This window comes from Microcebus murinus, chromosome 2 (assembly GCF_040939455.1).
Source record: "Microcebus murinus isolate Inina chromosome 2, M.murinus_Inina_mat1.0, whole genome shotgun sequence".
NCBI classification, from domain to species: domain Eukaryota; kingdom Metazoa; phylum Chordata; class Mammalia; order Primates; family Cheirogaleidae; genus Microcebus; species Microcebus murinus.
This window is the reverse complement of record NC_134105.1, coordinates 59555037-59579861: the sequence shown is the minus strand read 5'-3', so window position 1 is coordinate 59579861 and position 24825 is coordinate 59555037. Positions and strand designations below refer to the sequence as shown.

Below are 24825 nucleotides of genomic sequence, written 5' to 3'. Positions count from 1 at the left end.
TTAATCAATGACACTGTACAACCTTGGTTGAGTGCTTTCAATACCCTGGGTTTCACTTTTCTCATCTATAAAATGGGGTATGTAACACTTACAGCATCTAGTCGTTGTGAAGATTTAACTATGTCTGTGAAGCACTTCCATTATAGAAATTACCCAGTTCCCTTCTCTTCTCTCATGGCAAGCCTAGTCATTTATGGCCCAGGAACAGGAATAAAGCAGTTAGTATTGGATCTGGACATTTTATTCTGCTTCTCAGGCACCAAGACTTGCACATACATGCTACTATAATAAAACCAGTAAGAGATGGTCATTTTAATGATATTCCGGTCACTTTATTTGGATTTTCAATTGGTATGTCAGAAACCTATGTGTTCCTAATAATTTATATGGTCCTAATGACTGTGGGCTAGTGTTACTGGTTTTTAAGATTTGCAGGAGGGGGGTGCTGAAAACTTTATGAATAATCTTTATATTTGTGATACATCTGATACTACTAGAAGCTAGTAGTTGTATTGGTTACACATAGACTCTGGAGATACACAGACCTAAGTTTGAATTCCAGATTCCCCACTTACTAGTAGTGTAACTCTCAGCAAAGCTTAGACCCTAAGGTTCACATTGCTCCCGGGAATCTCAGCTCTTCATTTTTAGAAGACAACTGATTATTGTAACTACTGTAAGGGTTGTTGTGAATATTAAATGAGATAATGTAAATGAAACATGGCACCTGGTACATAGTAAGTATTCAAAAACTGGTTCCTATTTTAATTATCATTATTATAATCTTTCCCAGGTGAGCACAGTTTACAAATGGTCGCTTTCCCTGGAATCTTTATCCCTGTTATGACTTTCCATGATTTGATACTATTAGTCAGATTGATGAGAAACATCAATGCTGAGACCACCTGTTGTAATTTCTGTCCATCAGATCTATAGTGAGAATTTTCACTGGCTTTAATTAATGAGTTGGTAAGTCTGATAAAGCACCAGAGAATGGGGTGTTCACAGAAAGCATTAATTTTTTTTAATATATGTGAAACTTGAAGAATTGGAATGCTTTCATTATTCATTATGGAGCACGCCACCTCTCCCATCCTCAAAATAACCGTAATTTGTACCTTTGAAATTGAATAGGCTGTATTTATAGCTATCATGTGGGAGCTTCTGTTAAAACTAAAGACCACATGTGATGTGATTAAAATGGGCTGCTGAATTCGAATTACATCTCTTTTCCCCAGTCTCCGCTGGCTATTCTGTATGTAATTAAAGGTATTTAATGCATAATAAGTTTCTTATGACTAATGTGTCTTCTGAGGTTTAAGCAGTAACAGAAGTGGAAATAAACAAAATGCCTCATTTCTTGGTGATGAATTTTTCAAGTCTGTTCAGATCACCTATACCCTATAAGGCATGGATAAAAGTGGAAGAGTCAATGGCTGTATTTCCCCACCCCAAACTTCTTACCTCTAGTACCTTCATGCAATATTTTTTTTTTTTTGTAATTTCTCAGGATTTAATGCTCATTATCAGTGGCTTTGGGAGTTAAGTATTAGTTCATGCAGCCCAACTGACCTTGGACTGTTGTTAAAGTTAGTTAGTTAGTTAGTTAGTTAGTTAGTTAGTTAGTTAGTTAGTTAGTTACTCTGTGTGTTAAAGTCTAATGACTTGGATTTTTAGGATAGAGAGAGATAGTTTAGAGCTTCTGAATCATCAATCCCTACAAATATTTGTTTGCCTTTTGTTCTTTTTCCTAGAAGAATCACCAGACTCTACTAGTGAGGAAGAGGACTTTGGTAAGTCATAGTCTGAGTATTAAGTGCTAAGTTAGTATAAGTCTTTCATGACAGTCTATCCTTGAGAAATATGTAATTCATTAAAAATCTAGAAACACCTAAATATTTGGTTGGAAGAGGATAATCGCTGACTGAAGGCTCTTTAGATCTTTCTTTCAAGTGGCTGATTTCTCTCTCCTCAAGGGGTTCTGTCTTTTTGGAGTTGTAAAAGAATCCCCTAGAAGAACATCATGCAGCTATCGATGCCTTGTTGCCCTAGTTCACCTCATTTGTCTTATTTCTTTTCCATACTTTCATCTCAGTTATGACTCTGATGTACATGAGTCTTATTCAAATCTCTCTGTCTAATAAACACCTTCACCATCTGGCCTTCATGACACTCTTGACTATTTTACTCAGTCCTCTTCTTTTTGTGACAGCTGGCCCTTTCCTTAGTCGGTCCATATAATTGAGCCTTGCTACTCAAAATGTGGTCTATGGGCCAGCAGCATGGGTAGCACCTGGGAATTAGAAATGCAGAATCTCAAGTCCCCAGCCCCAGACTTACTGAATCAGAACCTGCGTTTTCTCAAGATTCTCAGGTGATTCATGTACAAATGAAAGTTTGAGCAGCACTGACTTCAAGAACTACACTTCTTTTGTGCACTCTCATTGCCCCTGGGATATACAAATAAATTCTTTTATGCTGTGACTTCCAATGTTGCTTGGATCCCCAATCCTCAACTATAAAGGTTATTGTATATATGGTAAGAACTTTAAAAATCTATTCTATTAGCAATTTTGAAATATGCAGTACAACATTACTAACTGTGGTCACCATGGTGAGGTGATGGATATGTTAATTAACTTAATTTTTCTGCAGTGTATACATAGATGAAAACATCACATTGTACCCCATAAATATATGCAATTGTTTGTCAATTTAAAATTAATAAATTTATAAGAAAAGATGGTCATATTTGTACTTTACTGCCTCTGCTCTCAAAGCCCCTTTATTGACTGATGTACTTTAATTTTACCTATTTAGATTCTATTGTTTTTTCTTACACTTGAGATAACATTTTATCGTTTCATAGTTTTTTAATACAGAGTTTGTTATTTGATCACATATGGTCCTATAAGGTAGACAGGTAGGTAATGTAATCTTTTGTAGTGCCTATTTTTCAAACTTCCATTTGTAATTTTCTAACCTTAGAGGTTGGTATAAAAAGATAAAAAATGTATCAGCAGATTTTTTTTTCCTACCTTGGAAAAAGTAGGAGCCAAGCCTTCTTGTGTCAACAGAAGTAAGTGAATTATTCTGCCTCAAAAGATACCATGAATCAAAATAATGTTTTACTTCTCACATGATCTGAATTATGTGTTCATTCATAAACCTTGTCTTCTCAATTAGGATAAAGTAATTAGGCCTATAATAAAATCCTCATCTTTCTCATAAGGTTGTTGAGATAAATAAAAGAGGAATAAGCGCTCCACTTCTGATATAAAATAGCCTAGGAAGAAAAGTCCACTGAATGCTGTTTCTCCTTGGATCTACAGGAGTCAAAGAAAGGGGAAAAGTCCAACGTAGGTTATTGCCCTGTGCAACTTCCATTCTCCCAGAGAAAGTATAAATGGGAGAACTCACTGTTGAATCATGCCCAGGAGGAACTATTGGTTTTGCATCCACTAAAAGTGCATTTAAACTGGGGGAAAAACTCCCAGATCCTGAGAGTGTTGCACTTAGAAGTTAAAATGAATGAATGGCAAGCACTGCATCCGGAGGGGGTAAATGTTGCCAATTTTGTCTTTATCTTTTTGCTCCATTCACTCAACAGTTATTCATACTTCTTTTTAAGAGCTTGGTGTTAAAGAAAGATTAACTGTGTTAGTAATGTGGATCAGCTTGGGACAATTGGAGTATTGCGAAGGTTAGCCCATAGAAAATATTCTTCAATAGCCTTCTATTCTGAAGCTGAGGCCCAAAGAGGTCAGTGACTTGTTCCCATGTGCTCCACTTCCTCTTCTTTTACAGGGAAAGGTCATCCTCATCTTTTCCAAGGCTAGTACCTTTTCAAGGACCTTCAAAGACCTCTTGCAATTATCTCCTTTCATCTTGAACCATTGCCATCTACATATAAACATGGCTCCACTTCCTTTTCTCCTATTCTCTCATTAACCCACACCAACTGGAATTGTATCTGCACTCCTTCATGAAACAGTTTTTAGTCACTTCCAAAGACCGCTATCTTGCTCCTCCAATGCAGAATTCTCTTCCTCATGTTACTCTGTCAGCAGCATTTAGGACAGTCAGCCACTTCCTCTTTCAAAACACTTTCTTCTGCTTTCGTGATACCACACTCTCCTAGGTTTCCTCCTATCTCTGATGTCTCCAACTTTGCCCAATTTCTAACATTTAGAGTCTGAATGTTAGAGAGCTCCCAGGATGCACTTTTTTCTTTCTAACTTTCCTAGGTGATTTTATTTGGTCCCATGAACATGCTGTTAACTTCTAGATACATATCTCTTGCTCTGGGCTTGTTTATTGAACTTTATATGCCACCAAACCCATTCTGTGTCTATCTTCCCATCTCTAATAAGGGTACCAAGTCTCACCAACCCCACTGGATTGCTTCATCCAAGCTACTGTCCTTTCTCACTTGGATACCTAACATACCCTCCTGATTGGTTTTTATACTGCAGCTATTGCCCTACTCTGGGCTAGTCTCCATAGAGTAATCAGAGGAATCTGATTACTACAATTTCTAGTCTCAAAATCAGGCAGTGAACTGAGCAAATAAAAAGCTAATGGCTATTTAAATTTTCAAAGCACAAAGACTAATGATTTAATATTACTTTTTTCCTTAATCACACTTTATCTACTTTACTAATTTAGTCACTTTTTGTTTAAATAGTACATAAATATAGAATAAAGAGTGCAAATATATTAGCCTAATGGACAGTGTGTTATTTTGAATATTGGCTATTTTGACCCACCAATTCGATTCTGACATTTTAATAATTTAAACCTGAGGATATTGTGGCTCTGTTTCTAAATACCAACATTTAATCCCAATATTTAATCAGGTTTGTACCATCATCAATGAATTCAAGTCAGTAAAGAGTTCTTATTTTTGTTTTTAGAGTAAAATCTATTACTTAATTTGCTTTCTTAACTTTTTGCATAGCAGTGTTAAACTATTTATGGTTTTAACCATTTTTACCCTACTTACTTATTTTAACTGGATTAAAATATTTTCTGTGATAGTTTTACAATAAAGATTTGATTATGTTTTATCTGTATCAAGTTTCAACACTTATAGCTATTTTATTACATATTTTTGTGATTATTTTTTTCTCCCTAATCCAGTTTTCCAATGTCAAATTTTGTAAGAAGATAATTCTTCTACCAATTTTTGGTTAATAAAAAGTTAACCAAAAACTTTGGTTTTAGCTAGTGTCAATTCTATTTTTTGTAAATTATTTCTTTAAAAGTTTAGTGTCTTCCAAGGTAAGTTTTTGCAGTTTTCAGGGTTGCTAACAATATGTGATTCAACTCATTTTGAGCATTATTCAACCCACTTCAAAAAAGAAAAAAAAAAACACTTCACTATGCTGTATATATCTTTAACATTGTTAGTTATATTTTGCCATGATATTTTCTACCTAATCTAATTTTACTTCAGTCAAATTGTATCTTGTGTTGAAAATTCTTAGTGTCAAAATTCCAGAATTAAAATAATCTCCTATAATTTTAATTATTCTTTTTTTCCTCTCAGTCAGATTATCGGTGTTAGCTAGAGCTGTAACAATTGAAAATTATTGCCAAAATAGGTTTGACTCCAAATAGAAATTTGAGAAAACCTAAAGGCTTCTTGGGGGACCAAATGTAAATTTATGAAAAAGAACACATTTCTTTTTTAGGCAAAACACGTTATGTAAATTTGACTTCTCGTCAAATTTTCTCTTCACCAGGAACGAGCTTCTTCCTTACCTCGGAGCTTTTATTTCCCATGGCAATCCAATCTGGCTTTCTCTTTATGGTAGGATGGACTGCTTCTTGGCACAAAATATTACGTGAACTTTATCTGTGTGAAAAAGAGCCTTTAGAGGGCTGAATTAATTAAAATATATGATCTTCTCACACTGATAAATAGGAGAACCTTCATTTAGTTTTGATAGGTTGGTTTAAGTAATTGAAATGTGTTATATGTCATTGATTAATTCTTGAAATAGTTGGGACTGCCTGCCCATCTCTTTAAAATTATTAAAATCAGATAAAGTGGCTTCTCTAGAATGGATTTGATTTTATTGCTCAAAAGGTTTTTATTTTTGAATTTTCTTGAGAATCAGAAAGGCTAAGTATTACTCACTGTACAAAGCTGCCTGGGTTTTGGGGTATATTGATATGACAACAACAATAATAAAATATTTTATAACACTATATGATGTGCACAATTCTTAATGCTTTACATGTGCTAACTCAATCTACCCACCAACCCTTTCAAGTTGTATCTATTTTTCCCATTTTATAGAGGAGGAAACTAAGGCATCTGACACAACCATATAAAGTTTTATATTTTTAAAAAAAGATTTTGTATCATGTTTTTAATAAAAATAAATTTTGATTCCCTGCCTTAGCAAATGGGGGAACCTAGAATTTCCCATTGACACATCCTTGTTGCACACAGACAGAAGAAGCATGAAGTTTGAAGTATTTATAAAAGTGGGTCCAGCCTCCTCTATTTGCTTTGTGGCTACAAAATCCAATAGGAAAACTGAGGCGATTTCTCTGTATTAGACTAAGACCACAATCTCAATCCTCCTCACTCCTCTTTCTTTACATACTTCTTCGTTTAGTTCTTCCATGTAGCACATGCATGTTGTTTCATATAACCAACAAACGGATCATATTATTGAGGAATTTGTGAGGACAAACCACATTCAGTAGAGATTTATTAAATGCTCAGTTTCCTAGTACTTAAATGGAAGAATTACATTTTTCCCTCCTATTCCTGCTTTTCTCCATCTCTCTGACATCCCTGATCCTTCTCACTAGCCTGCCTCACTCTCCCTCTGTTCCCATATCAAAGCTTCTCTCACCTTCCTGTTTGATCCTGCAGGAAACCACACACCTGTGAATTTTGATTGAATGTTCTGAGTATAACCTGTCTATAGTACTCTCCACTATGATTGCTATGGTTTCTGCTCCAGGAATTTTATTACGTCTGTCTCCTCTCTACAGCCTTTAAGGTCAACTCTGTAGTTCACTGGTTATTCTCCACTGTCTCCACTTTGAATCAAAATAGTCTGGAGTGGCTATATCCTATAGCTTTTATCTTTTCATCTTTTGCAGTTGTCAGCATTTTTACCAAAAAGCATTTATTCAGGACCTATTAAATACTAGAAGTTTAGAGGCAGAAGGAACCTCAGGGATCATTGTCAATCTTGTTTCATACAAGAGGAAGTTGAAGCTCAGAGGTGTTAAAAGATTTGCCCAGATCACTAGGATTGTCAATGTTGGTTCAGGACTAGACCCAGGTCATAGAATCTGTGCTTTTTTAACCACTTCAGTACAAGCGTCGACTATAGTCGATAGCCACAGATGAACGTGCACAGCAGCTTTAGCTGACAGCTGTGATATGACTTTTCTAATTTTTCATTTATCAAAATAAAATTATGAACATTTAAAAATAACACAATGAAAACATATATGTATATGTTACCTATTCTGATTTACATTACAAGTAAAGCTGCCTGTAAAGTAAAACAAGCTTTCAGTGCTTTAAAGCTTTCCTCGTCACACAAGAGCAAAATGGATTCAATGCACAGCACAAACTATCCTGCGGACTGTGAGTGCCGGCTGTGGGCAAGGTTTTCAGGCCGGTGAGTGCCGAACCAAAGTGGTGCTGCGCTCTTAACGCTATGCTCTTTTCCCCTACGCTTTCAATTCACAGATTTGGGTTGTACCTAGGCTTTCATAATATTGTTAAATTTCCCCTAAAAACTTAAGAATGTTAACAAGCCTCCTTTTGCTTTTATAAGTAGATAACTGGAATGCCTTGTTATGCAAAATGGACCCCAACCCCTACCTTATTTTTCCAATCAGAGATTCAGGATACATACTTACATATTAACAAGAGTCCCCATCCACTTGTCTCTACATCTTTAGCCACATATTTGCATTTTGTCATAGTTTGGTTTGCTCTTGTGTAGCGTGGCAGCAAAGCATTTTAATACAAGGTTAAGAAGTCAGAAATACTCTATATGAATTGCATGGAAGAGGTCACCACTAGGCATTTACATGCACATACCCTTAGCCATCCTTTGCAACAGGAAACCATGCTTGGGAATATTCTGATCAATTGCTACCTGAGTCTGAGTCAATGCCAGTAGTTGAGAAGATAAAAGGAGTTATAAAAGAGTTTTAAGTGGAAAAAAAATTTTTAAGTGGAGGAAATTTCAATAAGCAAATCATGAAAGTGATACTCTTCTTTCTAAAAGTTATTTCAGGTATCCATAGGTTTGTTACAGTCTATAAGTATGAAAAGTCCAGAAATTCTTCCTAGAATTAAAATATAGTCTATAACATTAGTTTTAGGATCTTAATGTTCTTTGCCAGTTTCCAGACTTGGCTTAAAGCCAAAAGGTGGAACATTGAGGAATATAATTTTTCCATTTATTGAAGAAAACTAAGCTCTTAGTCCAGTCAGAACTGCTCTTAGTGAAAAAGCCTTACATACTCAAATAATTTTATTTTTAAACAAAGATAAATAAAGTCTTGATGGCTTAGAGCCTGCTGAGAAAACTGGATTGCTTACATGGAAACGTTTGATTGAGGCTTGAGAATAGGAACTAAAAGCAGTAAGTAACAAGGCCAAGCAATAAGAAAACCTGAACTAGAATCCTGGTAATTGATTAACCCTTTTCATCTTTACTTTTTATTCTTTTAAAGAAGTTTTAGTTTTTTTTCAATCTCCAGGTATTGAAAAAGAAAGCTATTTGTTTTTTATATTAAAGAAACAACAGAACTACATTTAATTGGAAATATGAAAAAAGACTTAATAAATTCTTTTATTTTAAATAATAATTTGACTGTGTGCCAATATTCTTGTTATGAATTTAACGATCAACCTCTATTTGTAGACATTTAAATTTCTCACAAATGAAATAATAATATACCATCAAAATGAAATTTATCTCATGGCAGTATTATGGAGTACATCCCTCTTTCTATGAATCACTGTGTTCTCAATTTTAATCATTGCATTGAAAAGAACAAGTAATTATTCTTTCTTCTTAAAGAATAATTATTTCTCCTTACCTCAGGAACTCCTAAACATTTTAATCATCCTTAAAAATAAAAATAAAACAAATAACTTTATTTTCAAATATTTCTGCTATAAGACAGAGCAGATTGTTTTGCATGAGAGTATGTAAGTAGTAAGAAAGAATGAATCTTTTTTTTTTTTTGCTTTGTTGGGTGTCTTGCATAAAACCATAAAAATCAGAGAGATGTGTGCCTGCAAGGAAAATTTCTATTGGATCCTCATGTTGTTGATAAATTTTGATGTGTATTTTATTAGAGCATGCACTTAATGTTCCATGTAGAAATCTCCATGTTCTAGATTGTGGCAGAGGTAGAAACACAGTAAACATGCAGAATATTGTCATAGCTGCATATGCCCCAAGAAAGAGTTCCCTTTGACAACAATAGTCATTTCCTGGAATATGTTTCAGAGCACCAATGTATGATTTTGAGCATTCAAAATGGAAATTTGGCTGGGTGCGGTGGCTCACACCTGTTATCCTAGCACTCTGGGAGGCTGAGGCGGGAAGATTGCTTGAGGCAAGAAGTTCGAAACTAGCCTAAGCAAGAGCAAGACCCTGTCTCTACAAAAAATAGAAAAATTAGCCTGCACCCCTATAGTCTCAGCTACTCAGGAGGCTGAGGCAGGAGAATCACTTGAGCCCAAAAGGTTGCTGTGAGCTAGGCTGACACCACGACACTCTAGCCCAGGCAACAGAGCAAAACTGTGTCTCAAAAAAAAACCACACACACAAATTTGTTCTGAATTTGTGAGTGTGACGTGTGTGTGTACATGTGAAAAAGATAGGAAAAGTCAAATCAATTTTTTATTATGATATCAAGGTACCTACTTAAAGTAGACTTCACAAATGTATTTTCTAGAAAATGTAAGTCTGTGTCACCTAAGTCAAAGCCATTAGGATCTAATTAACAAAGTCAGCCCTTGGTAGCTACAGGTTCTGCACTTGCAGATTTAACTAACTATAGATTAAAAATACAGTATTTATAGAGTGCAGAGCCTGCAGATATCGAGGGTTGACTTTTTGTATCACTGGCTTCTGCAGGGCCAACTGTAGGACTTGAGCATCTGCAAATTTTGTTTCTGGAGGGAAGGTCCTGGAAACAATCCCCTATGAATACCAAGGGACAATTGTACTTACTCAAGTCAGTGGTTGTGATAAGGACTTTGTACTACTGATTGTCAGATGATCTTGTTAAATGTGATATTTAGGAGTGGAAATTTTTCTTGAGTTGATGCTTTGTCAGATAATTCTGATTAAAGAAAAAATTTTTTATTATATTGACATTTTCTTTTAATAACTGGCTTAGTGATATGATGCCAGCCTGAATAAGTATTGACAAAAAGAATTAGTTATTTGTTATTTGTTAAAATTTTAGAAACAAAGCAAAATGCTCTTTTCCAAAAACACAAACCAATGTATTTCTTAACCATAGGGAATGTAGCATAAAAATGCAATGCAGGGTGACATCAGCAATATGGTAGAATAGGAGGTCCCCTGCTCATATTTATCAATAGCAACAATAATTTAGCAGCCATCCATGGGGAAAATGCCTTTGTGGGAGCTATGGGATCCAGTAGAACATTACAAACCCTGGTGGAACCCAAAACTGAGGATGGCCATTTTGAGAATGCAGGCCTGTCTGTGCCCAGGTGGCAAGCTCACTGACCATGAGCTCCTTCACCCAGCCTTAATCCTCTACTTAAGCTTCCCCAGGCCAGGAGGCAAGTGAATGTGCACAACTATCTATGGAAGGGAGCATCTGTCACCTGACCTTGGCAGTCAAGTGATAACCCCACTTAGCCTTTGGATCTCTGCTTAAGGCTAGGAGGCAAGTGCAGCTCCATCCATATCTGTGGAGCATAGCCTCTGGGCTGCTCATCCCATGTGGCCAATCAGCAACTCCAGATAACTTGTCCAGCCTGGGCACCCAGCCTGAGGCCCTGCCCAACTAGAGATTCGAAACAGAAATACTACCCAGTCAGGGAAAACAGCCTGTATCCCTAATGATCAGAGGCATTCACAGAGCCTATCCAGAAGCTCTGCCTGACAATGGAATCTAGCCAGTGGTCTCACAAGACTGTGTGGCACAGCCAGCAGCTCCACATGACCTCAGAGTACAGGAACTGGCCCACCCCAACTAGAGAATCCAACCTTGCCTGTGGTGATTACCAGTTGGCCCATTCAAAAGCCCAAGCTAGATTAAATAGTGAAGATCTATCACTACCAAAAATACCTGCAAAAGCTAGAAGAGGTGGACATTTCCTCAAATGTACAGATACCACTACAAGGACACAAGGATTATGAAGGATCAGGGAAATATGACACCAACAGCTTTATTGGTGTCAACATATGACACCAATAAAGCTCCAATAATGGAACCTAAAAAATGAAGATCTATGAAATGACTGACAAGGAATTCAGAATAATGCTCTTAAAGAAGTTTAGGGAAGTATAAGAAATACAGATTGAAAATTAAATGATATTTGGAAACAATTTACGAACAAAATGAGAAATTTGACAAAAATAGAAACAAAAAAATCCTAGTTATAAAGAATATAATAACTAACCTAAAAAATTCAATAGAGAGTTTCAACAGCAGACTTGATAAAGCAGAAGAAAGAATCTGTGAGTTCCAAGACAAGACATTTGAAATTATCCAGTCAGAATATTGAATAGAAAAAAGAATGAAAAAAAATGAAGAAGGTCTATGGAAATTATGGGAGACCATCAAGAGAACTAATCTCTGTATAATAGATATTCAGAAAGAGAGGGGAAAAAAGGGCCAGAAAACATATTTTAAAAAATAATGACTAAAAATTTCCTAAATCTGAGGGCAGACACCAACATCCAGAAAAAGGAAGCTTAGAGGTCTCCAGTCAAATTCAATCTAAAGAGGAATTCACCAAGATACATCATAATCAAATTTTTAAAAATCAAAAACAAAGGAAGAATTCTGAAAGTAGCAAGAGATAAGAAATATACCACACATGACTGGGTCCCAATACAGTTATAAGCAGATTTCTCAGCAGAAACCCTGAAGGCAAGGAGAGCATGGAACAATATATTCAAAGTGCTGAAGGAAAAACACTGTCAAATGGGAATACTTTATCTGGCAAATCTGCCCTTTAGAAATGAAGAAGATAAAAACTTTCCAAGACAAACAAAACCAAAGAGAATTCATCATTACTAGGCCTGCCTTATAGGAATTACCAAAAGGAGTTCTTTAAGCTAAAATGAAAGATTACTAATTAATAACATAAAACATATGAAAGTACTAAACTCAGTAATATAAGTAATACATAGTCATATTTAGAATACTGTAAGGGTGGTATGTAAAGCAATTTTATCTCTCATGTGAGAGTAAAAACACAAAGCTATTAGCAACAACTTTAGCCACAATAAATGTTTAAGAGATACAAATTACAAAAAGATGTAAATTTTGACATCAATTACATAAAATGGGGGAAGAATGGAGTTTTGTATGTGATTAAAATTAAGATATCAGCTTCAAATAGCCTGTTATAATATGTTTTACATAAGCCTTGTGGTAATCACAAATTTAAAATCTATAGTAGTTGCAAAAAACCTAAAAAGAAAGGATTCAAAGCATACCACCACAGAAAACCACCAAACCACAAAGGGAGACAACAAAAGAGGAAGAAAGAAACAAAGGATCTACAAAATAATCAGAAAACAAATTACAAATGACAGTAGTAGATTCTTACCTATCAATAATATCTTGAATGTAAATAGATTAAATTCTCCAATTAAAAGACATGAAGTAGCTGAATGGGTAAAAAAAAAAAAAAAGATTTAACTATATGCTGTCTACAAGAGACTTGCTTCACTATTAAAGACACACAGAGATGGAAAGTGGAGGGATACAGAAAGATATTCCATGCAGATGGAAACCAAATGAGAACAGGGGTAAAAATTTTTATACTTGTAAAAATATATGCTCCAAACACCAGAGCACCTAAATATATAAAGCAACTGTTAATTGATCTGAGGGAGAAATAGACTGCATTACAAGAATTTTAAGAGACTTCAATATAATCATGTGTCACTTAACAACAGGGATATATTCTGAGCAATGCATTGTTAGGTGATTTTGTTGTACTTAACAAACCTAGATAGTGTAGCCTACTACGCATATAGGCTATATGGTATAGCCTATTGCTCCCAGGCTAAAAACCTGTACAGCATGCTACTCTACTAAATACTGTAGGCAATTGTGACACAATGGTAAGTATTTATGTATATAAACATGTTAAATATAGAAAAGGTACAATAAAAATACCATATGAAAGATAAAAATAGTGCACCTATAGAGAGCACTTACCATGAATGGAGCTTGCAGGACTGGCAGTTGCTTGGGTGAGTCAGTGAGCGAGTGCTGAGTGAATATGAAGGCCTAAAACATTACTGTACACTACTGTAGACTTTCTAAACACTGTCTACTTACATTACACTAAATTTATAAAAAATATATAATATATATAGTAAACTATCTTAGTTTACTGTAACTTTTTTCCTTTTAAAAGCTTTTTAATTTTTTTAACTTTTTGACTCTTGTAGTAACAGCTTAAAACACAAATACATTGTATAGCTGTATAAAAATATTTTCTTTATATCTTTATGAGCTTTTTTCTATTTCAAAATTTAATTTTTTTTCTTTTTAATTTTTTTTGTTAAAAACTCAGACATGCCTTTGGACTCCAGGATGAGAAAAAATAAAAATAAAAAAACTCAGACAAACACATTAGCCCAGTCTTACACAGGATCAGGATCATCAATATCACTGTCTCCTATCTCTACATCTTGTCCCACTGGAAGGTCTTCAAGGGCAATAACATGCATGGAGCTGTCATCTCCTATGATAACAATGCCTTCTTCTGGAATAACTCATGAAGAACCTGTCTGAGGCTGCTTTAGAGTTAACTTTTTCTTTTATAAGTAGAATGAGTAAACTCTAAAATAACAATAAGAAATATAGTATAGTAAATATATAAGCCAGTAACATAGTCATTTATTATCATTATCAAGTATTATGTACTGCATAATTGTATTTGTGATAGTTTTATATGCATGACATCACAGTAGGTTTGTTCACACCAGCATCACCACAAACACGTAAGTAGTGTGTTGCACTGCAGACATTGGGATGGCTATGCAGTAACTAGGCAACAGGAATTTTTTAGCTCCATTGTAATCTTAGGGGACCACTGTCATATATGTGGTCTGTCATTGACTGAGACAGTGTTATATGATTCATGACTTTACTTTTCCTTGAGGACCTATAATATATCAGATGTTTCATATGTATTATTTAATATGTAACAGTAATAATGATAATCATAATACATTTATCTCATGCTTTTTATAAATGATTTCACATCATGATCTCATTTGATTTTTTCAGCTGTGACATAAGCAGTGTATGGATTATATCCTTTCTTTAACAGAAACTGAGAAGGCAAAACTATTTTTTCAAGGTTACATATTGAGTCAAAAACATACAAGTAGAATATAAACTTTCTGTTTCTCATTTAGCTTTCTTTCTGCTACATATTTGTATAATTTATAATTGTTTTATATAGTTATCTTTTAAATAAGTTACTAGATCGTTATTCATGTACATCAACCTTGGTTTTATTTTGTTGTAAAACTTTCACAAATTAGAATGTGCATGGGAAATTTTTGCTGGTTAAACATAGAGAATACCATAATATAAAAGTTTTGACTAAATGTATATTACTAAATAAGTGAGCACATCTTACCAACCTTTCATTTATGACTCTAACTGATAACACACAGTAGGGGCAAAATGGATGTTGAGAAATAGGTATACATTCATGTTGGCCTAAGTGGGAGAAGGTACGGTGGGTTCTCCTTAGATTGGTGTTATCTTGGCACAGAAAAGGGATCCCAGAGCTCCTTTTGACTTGAGAACATAGGACTGCCTAACAGACCTCAGTCAGAAATATATATCTCAGAAATTCTGCAGAATTCCTGGGAGAATAAGAAGACCTAGGAGGTTTTAGCTGGGCCACTGTCTGATCATTTGATTTTGTAAGGTCTTCTGGATATATTATTCAGGTATCCTACCAATCAAGAAGGTTCAGGAATGACTGGGAATGGGCAGTGACCTGAGTTATCTTCAAAATGCCTAAAGCACCCACCTGCACACAACTATACTGACTTTCCTGCAAACCCTTCTAAAGGATGCAGTCTCAGTCTTCTAAGGGATTTCCCTAAGGCCCTGAAATTGTCTGGGGAATTTATGGCTAAAGAAACAGACAACTATAGTGATTCTACAAATAGAATCCATACTGTGTTCTTTAGAAGTGGAAACTTTGCTTAAAAGCCTTTTGCTAACTTATATTTGGATCCTAAAATCTTTCACTCATTATAAAAAATAGGAGTAGGAGAAAGGTAAGGTGTTAGTTTGCAGGCCTTTGAGGTAAATAAAAAATGGAAGAAGAAGAATCCTTGGAAAAGTGTTGCAAATAGGTTCCATCTTGCTCCATATTATTTCTTCCTTGTGAATCTTAAGGCTGAGGTTGGTAGCCATCCTGAGCTGCCTCAGCAGGAGGAAATGACTATTAGCAGAAGCATCAACAAAGTAACCCAAGTGACTAGAAAGTGCTTGGAAAGTGTATGTACTAATCCTGCCTTGTGACTTTATCATCATTAATTTTCTGCAGAAAGCAACTTGGAATTCTGGCCAGCTGTCAGGCTTTTAAAATGTGAAAACAGAATACTTACTTCTTAAGTCAATTTTATGATGCATTCTAGACAATAGTTGCATAAACAACATTAGGAAATGCATAACTGGCATCAGCCTATATTGGAGAGTGAATAAAAAGGAGCAGAACAAATTTTTAAAAGACAAGTCTAAGACACATTGCATTATTTGTTCATAACAAATATTTAATCAGCATCTACTATGATACAGAATGACTCTTCTGAATGGCAGGGCATATAGTAGTGAACAAAATGGAGAAAACTGTGCCCTCTTAGAGTTTATATTCTAGTAGAGGTGGCAGACAATAAACAAAAACTGTGTGATGACATACATATGACTATACATATATATATGGTCAAGATATTATGTTTTGAGTTAGAGAACTGACTCCTAAAGTTACATAGACTTTGCATCTATAATCAAGATGATAGCAGATTCTCAGCTGGTTTACTGAATGGACTGAGTCTCTGAAGTAATATTGATATCCCATTTTGGAGTTCTTGTTTGGAATGTAGTCTTTTGTTTTCTTCCATTTTTATGAGTGTCTGTGTGTGTGTCTGAAAGAGAGAGAGCATATAGCTGTACAAATCTAACAAACAAACATAATGATAAGAGGTAAAATAAAAAAAGACTCATGTATCATCTGATTCTGTCTATGTAAAGCCAAAAGTAGCCCAAACTAAATTATTTAGGAAGGCATAAGAGAGGGTAAGCTATAAGAAAGGAAGGAAATAATCATTACAAAATTCAGGAAAGTAGTTACCTCCTACAAAGAGGTAACTGCTTAGTATCTATTATGTGACTATATCATAATTCATGAATCTTTACTACTTTTGATGAACACTGAATTGTTTTGAATTTTTGGCTCCTACAAATCATGCTACAATGAACCTCATTCTATGTGTATCTTTACGAGCATAGGCAGTAGTTTAGGTTATATATTTAGGAGTGAAATTACTTGGCCATAGGATCAGCTCATGCTAAACATGCAAATGGTTCTCACTAGCAGTGTATAAGAGTTCCCATTACTCTATACCTTTGTTAACACACCATATTATCAAGTTTTTCATTTTTTGTACATCTTTAGGGATATATAGCAATTTGTCTTTGTGGTTTTAGTTTACCTATTCTTAATTATTAATGAGATTGGACACTTCTTCATTATTTATTGATCATTTGGATTTTCTCTTCTGAAGTTCCTATCCAAGTCCTCTTCTCATATTTTTGTTAAGTTTCTGGTCTTTTTTTTAAACAGAAGTTCTTTCTATATTCTATACATATTAATTCAATGTTATAGGTGTAAGAAGTATCCTCTATGGTTGTCTTGTTCCTCCCCCTCTTTATTGAGTCTTCTCATGCACAAATTTCTTATTTTTGTTGTAAATTTATTATTCATAATAACTAGTGCTTTTTTTGATTGTGTGGGAATATCAAAGACTGGAATGGGAGCCTCTCACAGTGGCTACTCCTGGCTTTCTAAACTACTCTCAGTACAACCACTCTCAGTCCCATCTTCAAAACCTGATGCTCCTTGTGGGGTTGGGAACATCAGAGCACACACACATCTTGCCGAGTGTGGCGATGCTTTCCCTTTCATTAGAAGTCATTTATTGATACTAAGTGTAAGAGAAGGAAGAAAGCCTGCTTCCTTTAAATGTAAAAATGCCTTCCATCTATTTCCCTACATACGGACTCACTTTATAACTGGTATTTTTGTGTTGCTTAATAAATCTTCTCTCTGAGGTCATAAAGGTTTTACAATTTTACCTTTCACTTCTCACATTTCTACCTAGAATTGATTTTTGGGTCTCATATGAAGCAGGTGTCCAAGTTTATTATTTTTTCTTTATGAATACCCATTGTCCTGTCACGATTTATTAAAAAGAATTATATGCTTACTGATTTTTTTGTCTATTCAATCATAGTATTTGATATAATACTGAGAAAATGCATTAAAATCTCTGCTATGATTGTGGATTTGTCTCTTCTTGTAGTTTTATATATTTACATTTTAAATTTTGCTATTAAGTGCATATAATTAAAACTGTTACAAAGGTTAATTAAACCTTTTGTCATTATGAAATGATCCTCTTTATTGCTAGCAATGTGTTTTATTATAATTTCTGTTTTTAGAGATCAACTACAACTCCCTTCTTTTGGTTAATATTTACATACTTTATCTTTTTCCACCCTTTTGTTTCAAATTCTTTTATCTTAATTATATGTATATATATACACACACATATGTATTATCCAGTGTGACAATGTTATCTTTTATAGGCATATTTTGTTCATTTATAGATAATGTAATTGTCAATAAACTTAAGTTTATATATGTCTTAGTCTGCTTGGGCTACTATAACAAAATATCATAGACTGAGTGGCTTAGACACTAGACATTTATTTCTCAAAGTTCTGGAGACTGGAAAGTTCAAGATCAAGGTGTGGGCTGATTCAGTTCCTATTGAGTGCTCAATTTTGAGCTTATAAATGGCTATCTTCTTGCTGTATTGTCACATGGCAAAGAGAAAAGAACTTTGGTTTTTCTTCCTCTTATGAGGACACTAATCCCATCATGGGGGCCCCACCTACATGACCCCATCTAAACCTAACCACCCTCAAAGGCCCCCAATTCCAAATACCATCATAGTAGGGGTTAGGGCTTCAACATGTGAATGGGGGGTGGGGAGAGCACAAGCATTCAGTCCATAACAATCTATATCATCTTATGTTGTGCTTTCTCATTACTCTCACTGTTCTATGTTTAATTTTCTTTTCTTTTTTACCTAACTATGGATGGACTAATATTTCTTATTCCATTTTCCTTCCTCTACTAGTCTGGAAATAAAATATACTGATTCTACTCTTTTAAAATTATAGCATGCATAGTTATAAAAGTTTAAAGTTCATGAATATTTCACCCTTTTTCTACATAATGCAAAAATCTATAATACTTCAACTCTTGGATTATATTCTATTATTGCCATAATTTTCTCTAGTTTTATTTTGTCCCACAAGACTTTATTATTATTGCTTTATATAGTCAGTGATCATTCTCCTCCCACCAAAGTTCTTCACTCTGCATTTCTTCATTTATCAAAAGTCTTCCAGCTGGCTCACTTTTTCTTCTGTCACAAATATTTACTCAATATATTTTAGTGAGGGCCTGCTGGTGGCAAATTCTTTCTTTTGTTTTGTTTTGGTTTTTTGTTTGTTTTTCCTGAAAGTATTTTTATTTTGCCCTTTCTCTTGAACATAATTTGACCAGATATAGAATTCCATGTTGGCAGTTACTAATTTTAATTGCCTCTCTCTATCATCTCTGTTCTTTTTCTGGAAATCTAATTTGATATATGTTAGAACTTCTTACTCCATCTTTAGTGTAGCAACTATTCTTTAATATTTTCTATCCCTTTGTTTCTCTATGCTGCATTCTGAATAATTTATTTTGACTTATTTTCAAGTTTGCCAGTTGTTTCTTCAGCTGTGTCTAATCTGATGTCAAACTTTTCCATTGAGTTTCACATTTCATTTGTTGTGGTTTTCACTTCCAGATTGAATTTATTTCATTTTCAAATCCACTAGGTAATTTTTAAAATAGTTTTTCACATTTATATTGAAGTTTTTCTTTTATTTCTGAAAAACAATAAACATAGTTGTTTTATATAATCTGGGACTAATAATTTAAATATCTAAATACTTTGTGGGTCTGTTTCTGTTTGTTGATGATCTAGTTCTTTCATAGTGTCTTATTTCCTTATGTAATGTTTTTATTGTCAGCTGTATATTTTCTTTGGAAAAAAATTATTTATTAGAATGCTTAGAATAAAGGTACATCCCAACAGTGGTCTTTTGTTGTCATCTGTCAGTTTTCTAGGAGCACCTACAGATTGAATCCAGTTTAGATTACTTCATATACACTGGGAATTCAGGTGAGAGTGAGTCCCCTCATCTTTCTGCTCAGTGCCAAGGTAATTTGCTTAAATGTATGATGGGTTTGATTCTGAGGATGTAGCTCTTTGAAGTTCCAACTTTATGGAGGGAAAGTCTAGTTGATTCCTCATCTTGGAAAACCTCTGGGCTGTGTCTTCTGCCCCCTTACTCATGGAATTTGCTAAGTTGGTAAATATCTTTGAAGTTTAGTGGCTGTAGTATCCTTCTCTCTCTGGTCCTCACTTTTACTAGGTTTTGGCCTGATATTTCTCCACTATTTTGTCAGTTTTTCAGTCCTAAAAGCAATAGATGTTCTTTAAGCTTTAGATCCAGAATTTGTAGTTGTTTGTACAGAGAGAGAGATATTAAAGTACCATACTTTTGGAATTGCAGCTAACAAGTATAGTTTTTCTTACAGATTTATCTTCACAGTTTTGTACTACTGATATCATGACAGAATATGAGGCAAATTCTTGTCTTAAATGTTAGATTTCCCTTCTCTAGTCTTTCACTCCCTCTTCTAAATCTATGCAGCGTATAAAAGAAGTAATCCCAAAATTTCTCTTGACAATTAGTTCATAATATGTTCACTCTTTCTCTGTGAAAAATCCATTTTGTGAGAAAAAAAATTCATGAGTGTTTCTACTTCACATATGCTCCATTAAATTTACAAGTGTAAAATCTAGGCTATTGTATCTTTGACTTTGTCTATGGAGCTACCGTGTTTCCCTGAAAGTAAGACCTAGCCATAAAATAAACCCTAGCAGGATTTCTAAGCATTTGCGCAATATAAGCCCTACCCAAAAATAAGACCTAGTGATGGGCGTGGCTACGCAGTGTATCTGCACAACCCATGCATTATCTCGAGGAGCGGTAAAGAAGATGAGCAGCCCTTCTCATCTGCCCCATGAGAGCTCTATTGCTGGACATGAGAGATTGGGGCCAATGGTTCTAAAGAAACTAGAGTTGCAAGAAATTCAGGATGGAATTTGGGGTTTGGAGAGTTATGATGATGTTCCAGAAGAAGATGACTTAACTATATTTGAATAAATGTAGATTGTTGTACTGTACTTAAAAACAATAACACATCCCCTGAAAATAAGCCCCAGGGTGTCTTCTTTAGGAAAAATAAGTATAAGACCCTGTCTTATTTTCGGGGAAACACAGTAGTACTCCAGAAGGGAATGAGATAAGCCCCCAGGCATCTATTTTAAGTCATTATCTTGATCTGTGACTTATACCCCTCCACCATCACTCCCTTAGCCCTGCTGTAGGTTGTATGTTTCCCTACCGTTTGCTGTTGCCCCTGTTTGCAATTCTAAAGTGACTGGCCTGACCCATTGGTGAGAGACAATAGTTTACTAAAATTTTTCCTCAATCACCCTGTAAGTTGAGGCATCCATGTGATAGAGATTCTAATAGTGTACTCCACCTGTGGTTTTCATTTTTGGATCATGATGCATTATGGGTAGAAATTATGCACTAGGACATGTTTTGTTTCCTTCACTTCAGGCCCAGGAATAGGGATGCTTTTCCACTGATTATTATCTTCTATCTTCCTGAGTTGTGGCAAAAGTCAGAGTTGATAAGCAGTTTACTTTCATTCTCATCAATAACCTGTGGATGATATGAGGAAACAGGAGAGATGTTATTATTAGCCACCAAACTGCTTTATGCACTTGTGATAAAGTGACAAATTCTTGCTATTTTTCTTTACTAGCATTTATTCTTTAGTTTCATCGAAAGTCTTTCACTCAACTATAACTTTAAGGACAATTTTCTCCTTCTCTACAAAAGTTAATTTTTATATTTATATAATGTTGAAAATTATCATTTTCTCTAACGTTTATTCATTTACTGTGCTGTTGCCTGAACTCTGATGAAGGCAAGATGAAGTCCCTTATGTGTATATTTAGGGTGAATAAATATGCTGTTCATTTTCCATCTTTGGTTGTAAAATTGTTATTTTTTAAGAGATGTGGGAAAAGACCTGGAAAGATAATGAAATGTATAACCCATGAAACTAGAGGAAAATAAGGAGTTGTTCTAATATAATTAGAGTATGTCATGGGTCTTTTTTTTTAATACCTCATTTTGAGCAATAAAATACAAATGTGGCTAGAAAGAAATATTAGAAAACCCAAGGTGATAACCTTCAAACTCAATTCATGTTCTTGTTTGCTTCCAGACTTTCTTTTTAAATCAATATTGATTCAGAATTTTATTTATTCTGAGAAGATGTGTGATTATCCAATAATTCATGGCTGTTCTATAGCACAAATTCACTGCTTTGTCACAGTAGTCAAGAAAAATCATTTTTTTAAAAGTGCATTTCCAATGCCCCTAAATGTGCAGCTTTCAGAACTGCCTATATAAAATCAGTCTATTAAGAAGCAGCCTGAGTGCTTTATGTATGTTTTCTTTTGCCTGCTCAATGGAGGTGAAGGTTGCTTCTTTAAGGTATTACTTCTAAGATTATAACTCAGTTGTTTATAATCTGTGTTCATATGGGCAAATTATTTCAAATGATGATGCAAACTACTTAGAAACCATCCTTGTCATTAGAAAAGCCTTTCTTAAAATGGGAGATTTGACATTCTTGGTATAATATAGGGTGATTTGCCAACCCATATGTTTAAGAAGTCAGGCTGGGAGAAAAACAACCATCATAAGGTCACGATACCATTGTATTGTTTGGTTTGAAATCAGTGCTGAAGGAGTCTCATTTGCATTTCCATTAATCTCATCATGTCCAACGAGGGGTCATGTTTCTGCCTGAGATGACTTTCTGCAGCACGCATCATTTTCTGCATGAGGCATTGCTGTTGTTAGGTGATGAAGCATGGTACCATGCCCTTTCTTTCACCCCCACCAAATGTATTCCTCTGATATGCTCCTCGAATTGCCTTATCTTCTCTCACTGCTACAGCCTCACTCAGGCACCTACCATTTTATGTCTGAAATATGACAGCAATCTCCTTGTTGGTTCATCCGCCTTAACTTCTCTATTTCCTCTGCATCTCGCAAATACGTAAACACATGACAATTGTGTTACTCTCCCAGGAGACTTTAGGGGCTCTCTGAGGCCTACTCCAACTCCTGAATACTGTGCTTAATTCCCCTAACTGCTGTCATGCTCCTCTCCCAGGCATGGCTCTTTGTTATAACGGCACAGGTGCTTTTGTCCAGCTTTCACACACCGCACATTCTTTCCTCTAAGCATCCTTAGAATTCCTCTCCTCCAAAAAGTTATTCCATAATTATCACCCCCAGCTTGGTCATCAAAACCTTCCTAGTGTTACTTCCTGGTATTACTTTTAGCCAATATGTCAATTCAACAAAATTTGGGTTTTATTGATTCTATACTGATCTGCTTTGGTTATGAGGGTTATTTATATATATTTTACTATTTCTCATGTTAGTTGGTCGCCTCTGAAGGCAGAAATTGTTTCCAACCTTTTTTATTTTTTATCTACTATCTATCATTTTATGGATGGTGAAATGGAAGTTCAGAGAGGCAAAAAGTAATTCTCCCGAGATCATATTGCTTGTAGGTGATAGAGATGACATTTTCTATCAGGTAATTTGATACCAATTTTTATTCGCCAATATGGGATATTTCCTCACTTACTTTCTTTGTTAACTTCTACTGATCTTGACATTACAAATTGGATGCTGAATTAGTGTTGGTTATAAGGGGTGCAATTTTTCCCATCAATGTAATTCTAGGAGTCTATTAACTTGCCTTTAATCCAAGTTGAAATCTAGCTAAAATGATTAGCTGGTGATTGTCAAGGTCCATCTTCTATTTAGGTTATTTTCATAACCTAAATTAAAAATATAAGATATCAAAATTACATCAACATTCTTTTAAAATTTACTCTATAAATATTTATTGAGCGCTGCTGTGTATATACCAGGCACAAATGTAGGTAACAGGAATAGAGCAATAACTGAGATCTAGTTTCTACCCCAAAGGAGCTATTTATTAATCCAGTGGGAGAAATGGTCATGTTGCTGTTGTAACGAATTATCCTTCCTATTGCTGTTGTAACGAATTATCACAAACTTTTGATTTAAAATAAGACAAATTTATTATCTTACAATTCTAGAGGTCAGAAGTCTAAAATAGGTCTCAATGAGCTAAAATCAAGATGTCAGCAGGCTGTGCTCCTTTCTAGAGGCTCCAGGGGTAGATCCATTTGCTTACTTTTTCCAGCTTCCAGATGCTGCTGCATTCTTTAACTCATGACTCTCTTCCTCCTTCAAAGCCAGAAATGGCCAGTCAAGTTTTCCTCACATTGCATTACCCCAATCTTGTTTCTGGTGTTGTATTTCCTCCTCTGACTCATCTGCCTCCCTCTTCGCCATTTAAGGGACCCTTGTGATTAAATTGGGCTCACATAGATAATCCAGGATAATCTCCCCATCTCATTGTTCTTAATGTAATCACATCTGCAAAATCCCTTTCCCCATGCAAGGTGACAATTCACAGGTTCTGGGGATTAGGATGTGGGCATCTTTGGGAGGCCATTATTCTGTCTGCCACAACATGTAAACAAATGCCTTGTGATGAAGTGTGCTGAGTACAACAATGCAAATAATAGAAGCACCTGTGTCTTGGAGATGAATGGGATGGGGTTATTTGAAGATTCTCAGCATTGATCTCCAGTCAAAGTGGGCTCCACTCACCGGCATATGGCCAGGAGAATGTCTTGGTCCTTGCCCTTCTAGAGAGCGGGGAATTTATGAGGGGAAGCACAGGCTTTCATTAGCCATTGTCAAGGGAACAAGGAGGAAAATGTCATATGCGTCAGAGGTAACAGAATACGAAAAAGGGAGAAGCATAAGTAGTACAGAATTGCTGAAGATCAAGTTTAAAGAACAGAATGGTCAGAGATACGGCCGGTGAGATGGGCCAGATCATGAAGGGCCATGTGTGTGGGGCTAAGAAGAGGGAACATCATCCTGTATGAAATGGCAAAGAACATGATTCCTTATTCTTTGCTGACACTGGCAGGCAAAGGGAACCGTTTCTTT

At 35.2% G+C, this 24825-nt stretch overlaps 2 protein-coding genes across 4 annotated transcripts in view; one reads left to right on the top strand and one right to left on the bottom strand.

Moving 5' to 3' along the window:
- The window catches only part of SLC44A5 (solute carrier family 44 member 5), a 322073-nt gene that overhangs the window by 174064 nt on the left and 123184 nt on the right, over positions 1–24825 (top strand). For 2 of the 3 annotated variants that reach the window (XM_012787716.3, XM_075999403.1), the window contains one exon: positions 1755–1793. The exons of the other annotated variant lie outside the window; for it this stretch is intronic. In XM_012787716.3, coding sequence (XP_012643170.2) covers positions 1755–1793 — 39 coding nt within the window. The remainder of the gene's footprint in view (positions 1–1754; positions 1794–24825) is intronic. 3 annotated transcript variants of the gene reach the window in all.
- Positions 1–24825, bottom strand: part of ACADM (acyl-CoA dehydrogenase medium chain) — a 277105-nt gene that overhangs the window by 237219 nt on the left and 15061 nt on the right. The window lies entirely within an intron of this gene.